General features: G+C 44.7%; 1 protein-coding gene across 1 annotated transcript; it reads left to right on the forward strand.

The window, feature by feature from the left end:
- Nucleotides 1-2,743: 2,743 nt before the first annotated feature.
- LOC128634050 (MAGE-like protein 2) lies at nt 2,744-5,518 on the forward strand. The gene is made up of 2 exons (XM_053683957.1): nt 2,744-2,850; nt 3,153-5,518. Exon 2 carries the CDS (start codon nt 3,491-3,493, stop codon nt 4,763-4,765), a length of 1,275 nt encoding a protein of 424 aa, XP_053539932.1. The 5' UTR covers nt 2,744-2,850; nt 3,153-3,490; the 3' UTR covers nt 4,766-5,518.
- The last annotated feature ends 415 nt before the right edge of the window (nt 5,519-5,933 follow it).

Here is a 5,933-nt window from a genome sequence, read left to right on the forward strand (position 1 = left end):
ATCATTGCTACTAATTACAACCATTAGATTTTAAATATGGCGATGAAACCTGCTAATACCCACTGTATTGACACCAAAAAATTAGAGTTTGCTCAAATTATACACAAACTTACCTTGGTAACCTGCTCTCTCTCCTTCACACACACACACACACACGCACGCACACACCGGTTCTACATCATTGGATTCAGTGGCTTTTAATCGTGGCTCTTTCTTGCATTCCTAAGTGTGTAAAAATAATAAAATGTTTGCGGTAAGTCTCTTAAAAACTTGTTCAGAACAATGTCCCTCATCCTACCTTGATATCATGATAGTCTTCAGTGAAGGTATGGAGGATCTCCGCAAACCAAATGGAGCAGTGTCACAAAACAAAAGGCCCCTGTGTATTTATAATCTGTATCCACCCTTCCCTTTTACCCCACCTCTACTAAAGTCTAGTTTAAAAGGGTCTGATCTTAAAATCTCACATGAGTAATTGTGGTGAGCAAGAAGAGAAATAACAGCATACAAAAGGAGATAAAATTTCACACTTTAATTAGAGGACTATGTTTAAGAAATCATGTGACGAGGTATTCATGCTGCATTCTGCTTTTCTGGGTGCTATATTCATTTTTAGTGTTTAAATATTTAATAATTGAGCGTTTTGAGTCAAACAGGTAAAATGTGAAAAAATTAATGGCTATGACAAAAAGGAAATAAATATGAAAAACAGAACAATGTAATGTAACCTTGTGTAAGACTGAGACTAGTATAAAGTGAAGTTGAGGTGAAGGGCCACAGAATAGAATGTAAGTGATTTTCTGAAAACACTTTTAAAAAGTATTCTTTAAGAGATACAGATAGCTGGAGACACTGGAGAGGATTGTTACAATGATCTCATGGTCTCTTTTGAGTTTTTCCACCTATAAACACTGGTACTTTTTGTTTCAGAGTAATATGACCCAGCTTTATTCACCTGAGTAAGCTGAATACCAGTATTCACATACAAATGTTTCTTAACATTAAACTGAATTTTAAAAGTAATTGCTTACAACAACAAAAAAAATGCAACAATAAATATAATTTTTTCAGAAATGAAATTACCAAAATAAATAGTTTTCCCTTAAGACTTTTTGATTTTCTGTGTTGAAATGTTGTGTTTGTCTCTGCAGAGTTGTGCTGAAGAACACACCGGAGGCTGTTCTTGTTCCATTAAAAGACGGCATCTCCACCCTGAATGAAGTCTATCAGGCCCTGATTAAAGCAGATGTAGATCCTGTTACTGGGCAATGTTCCAACTATGACTACATCAGACAGCAGATAGTGCAGGCTCATCAGTTCCTGGAGCAGTCAGAACAGATGGCCAGTTCAGAGTTAAAGATTCTGGATAAAAACTTGGAGAGACTTACACAAGATGAGGGGAAACCTGGAACGTGAGATCAATCATACAAAAAAAATTGAGAACTTGAGAACAGAGCAGCCATCTAGTGAAAAAATTGTCAGAGAATCTCAGGGATCAGATGTCAGAGATCTGGAGCTGGCCAGGACAAATCTGAATTCAACAAAACAGACACTTCAGAATCAGGAAAGCCGGAAATATAATGCTGGAATAGTCACAGGTGTTGGGGCGGGGCTGTTTTTAATACCAGGTGTTGGATGGATTGCAGGTGAGAATTACATCATGTAGATAAACATAATGATATCAGAATTGTTAGACACTGCACATTATCATAATCATGTGTGAATGTTATTTCTGACTATTTCATTTCTTCCTTCTCTGTACAGGTTCTGCCATGTTGATTGGTGGTGCAGTTGAAATGGCTCACTCAGTGCATGCTATCAGAGTGGCTGAAGAGGGAATGAGCTCCTCTACAACAATGACATACCAAGGTTCCTCAATCAGTTGAAGGAGAACAGCCAGCGATTGGCAGACATCTGTGCCTCGGAGGAGAACAGCTCTAAGAATAAAACCACTTATCACTGGTTATGTTGTTTTAAACAGACATTCACTGAATAATGGATATTCTGTGGATTCTTCAGTCAATATAATCTTGTGCTGCTTTGCAAAACTGCGTGTCAGATGTTTGTACAAATAAAGATAAAGTGTTAAATAAACAATGGTTCATTGTGATAGAAAATAGGTTTAAACTGATTGTACTGTGTCTGTAAGACTAAATTATAGCAGGTGTACTTTTGTTTATGCTGAAAGAGTAACTTGCAGGAGCATTAAAACCACTAAATATAATCATAAAATAAATACAATAAAATGATGTTGCAGTTAAGTTTGTTAATTTTACACTATTTGTTTTTTTATTATTTATATTTAAACTTATTATTATATTTAAACCATTGTTAAAATAATATTGATGTTAAAATGATTTTGGTCAAACTGATGTGGAAGTCTTTTAAAATATGAAATCAAAATAAATCAGTATAAAGCTTGTGGAATGCAGAATGTTATTCATTCATTAAACACTCACACAAATGTCATAAGTGTTGGGTAAATTACTCAAAAAGTAATCCACTACAGATGACTAATTACTACTTAAAACTGTCATTTGATTACAATACTGATTGCTTTACTTAAGTTACTTTCAAAACTATCAAACCTACAAAAATACACTACTGTCACGATTCCCCCTTGAAGCAGCGTGCTCGAAGCGCGAATGCGCGAGCACGCTGCTTTTCCGCTGTGACTGTAGGGACATCGGGACACGTGGGTTTTGTTTATGTTTGTCATGTCTCCTCCCTGTTTCGTCATTGGCTGGGAAGTCACGTGTGTCCGGATTACCCTCAGCTGTTAGCAGTTGCGAGGGTAATCATGTCCGCATATATACAGCGCGCTTCCCAGCACACAACGCGGAAGATTAAGTAAGTAGTAAGTAATACGAAATACGAAGTACGAAGTGTATGTCGTAGTAAGTAATACGAAATACGAAGTGTATGTCATAGTCATAGTCATAGTCATAGTCATAGTCATAGTCATAGTCATCGACCTAGATTCCTGCCTAGCCCTGTGTATACCTGTTTGCCAATCGCCTGACCTCTTGCCTGTTTATGAATTATGTCTTGGATCACGTTTTGGATTTGTCTGCCTGTCTGTCTTCAAAATAAACACTGTTCACCCTGCGCTTGCATCCGCCTTATCTCTGCTCCATCATGATGTGTGACAGAATCTTCCGCTGAAACATGGATGCAGCAGGAGAACGGAGGAGACGTGGAACCCGGAAGTCGACGCCAACCGTCCCTGCTAAGGACTCTGTCCACTTCCCACAATGGACATTTATGGAGCTTCCGGACCCATTTGACGGATTTTTCGGTGCCCCAGAGTATTTCCTGGTAGACTGTCAATACTACTTCGCCAGCCTGTTAGACCCTAAGCCAGAGGAGAAGCAATGGCTCCGATTTATGTGGTCCCGGTTCTTTGGACCGGCCCGTCAATGGGTGCAGCTCAAACTGGAGAAGCACTGTAGGAACCTGGACGGTGTAGAACAGTTTGTGGGGGGATTTCATGTTGCTATTCGGGAGTCCGGAGGCGAAGGAGGAGCTAGAACAACTTCTCAGGGGGGTAAGTCTGGAAGGCGAACCTGCCCTGCTGTTTACCCACTACTACAGGCAACGTCATACAGAGCTCAACCCTGAGATCCAAGCCAAGCCTCCAGTCAGGAAAGTCCAAGTCCCAGTCAAGTCTCATGTCCCTGATGTCCAAGTCCCAGTCAAGTCTCACGTCCCTGAGCTCCAGGTCAAGTCTCACGTCCCTGAGCTCCAGGTCAAGTCTCACGTCCCTGAGCTCCAGGTCAAGTCTCACGTCCCTGAGCTCCAGGTCAAGTCTCACGTCCCTGAGCTCCAGGTCAAGTCTCACGTCCCTGAGCTCCAGGTCAAGTCTCACGTCCCTGAGCTCCAGGTCAAGTCTCACGTCCCTGAGCTCCAGGTCAAGTCTCACGTCCCTGAGCTCCAGGTCAAGTCTCACGTCCCTGAGCTCCAGGTCAAGTCTCACGTCCCTGAGCTCCAGGTCAAGTCTCACGTCCCTGAGCTCCAGGTCAAGTCTCACGTCCCTGAGCTCCAGGTCAAGTCTCACGTCCCTGAGCTCCAGGTCAAGTCTCACGTCCCTGAGCTCCAGGTCCAGCCTCCAGTCCCTGAGCTCCCGTTCAAGCCTGCTGACACACCCAGCCAAGCTCTGCTCACGCCACAGGCTGCTGACTCGCACAGCCAAGCTCTGCTCACGCCACAGGCTGCTGACTCGCACAGCCAAGCTCAGCCCATGCCCAAGGTTCACCTAGTGACCTCAGAGCCTCAGCCCGCCTGTTCAGCTGAGGACGCCGCTCAGTCATCCTGCTCCATGGCAGATATCGTTCCCCCCTTCTGCGTCGAGGAGACCCACGCTCCTCTCCCTGGCCGCACGGAGACCCACGCTCCTCTCCCTGGCCGCACGGAGACCCACGCTCCTCTCCCTGGCCGCACGGAGACCCACGCTCCTCTCCCTGGCCGCACGGAGACCCACGCTCCTCTCCCTGGCCGCACGGAGACCCACGCTCCTCTCCCTGGCCGCACGGAGACCCACGCTCCTCTCCCTGGCCGCACGGAGACCCACGCTCCTCTCCCTGGCCGCACGGAGACCCACGCTCCTCTCCCTGGCCGCACGGAGACCCACGCTCCTCTCCCTGGCCGCACGGAGACCCACGCTCCTCTCCCTGGCCTTACAGGGGACTTCGCTCTGCGTTCCAGTTCAGCTGGGGACGTCGCTCCGCTTTCAGGCTCCGACGAGGATGTCGCCCTGCTCCGCTGAGTACAGTACTCTGTTTCCCTGTCCAGCTGAGGTCGTCGCTCAGCCTCCCTGTCCAGCTGAGGTCGTCGCTCTGCTTCCCTGTTCAGCTGAGGTCGTCGCTCTGCTTCGCTACGCCAGCAAGAACACTGTCGTTTCCTGGCTCTGCTCGGGACATTCAGCCCAGGGGGCAGGGCCGCCAATGAAGTGGGAAGACTCATGGCACTCTGGGAGCAGTGCCTTTGGGGGGGGGTCTTTCACGATTCCCCCTTGAAGCAGCGTGCTCGAAGCGCGAATGCGCAAGCACCTGCTTTTCCGCTGTTGACCGTAGGGACATCGGGACACGTGGGTTTTGTTTATGTCTGTCATGTGTCCTCCCTGTTCCGTCATTGGCTGGGAAGTCACGTGTGTCCGGATTACCCTCAGCTGTTAGCAGCTGCGAGGGTAATCATGTCCGCATATATACCGCGCGCTTCCCAGCACACAACGCGGAAGATTAAGTAGTAAGTAGTAATACGAAGTGAATGTTTAGCGTTAGTGTGATTCGTGTCATAGTGATAGTGATAGTCATAGTCATAGTCAGTTCGTGCTAGATATCCGCTTCCAGTTAATCATCATAGTTTGTTTCTTGTTTTGGTTATCAACCTAGATTCCTGCCTAGCCCCGTGTATACCTGTTTGCCAATCGCCTGACCTCTTGCCTGTTTGAGTTACATTTTGGATCACGTTTTGGATTTGTCTGCCTGTCTGTCTTCAAAATAAACACTGTTCACCCTGCGCTTGCATCTGCCTTATTATATATTATTTATTATTATTATTATTATTATTATTATTATTATTATTATTATTATTATTATATATTACACACACACACACACACAGTATCTCACAAAAGTGAGTACACCCCTCAAATATTTTTGATTATCATTTCATGTGACAACACTGAAGAAATGACACTTTGCTACAATGTAAAGTAGTGAGTGTACAGCTTGTGTAACAGTGTAAATTTGCTGTCCCTTCAAAATAACTCAACATACAGCCATTAATGTCTAAACCGTCAGTTACAGGCCTAACATCGGCTATTCAAGGGGCTCAAAGATGACCACATCAAAATATTTTTTTTTTACTCAAATTAAAAAGTTTTTGTAATTTATAATTTTTTTTTAAAGCAAGACAAAATAGTAAAAAAGCAC

This window comes from Ictalurus punctatus, chromosome 12 (assembly GCF_001660625.3).
Source record: "Ictalurus punctatus breed USDA103 chromosome 12, Coco_2.0, whole genome shotgun sequence".
NCBI lineage: Eukaryota > Metazoa > Chordata > Actinopteri > Siluriformes > Ictaluridae > Ictalurus > Ictalurus punctatus.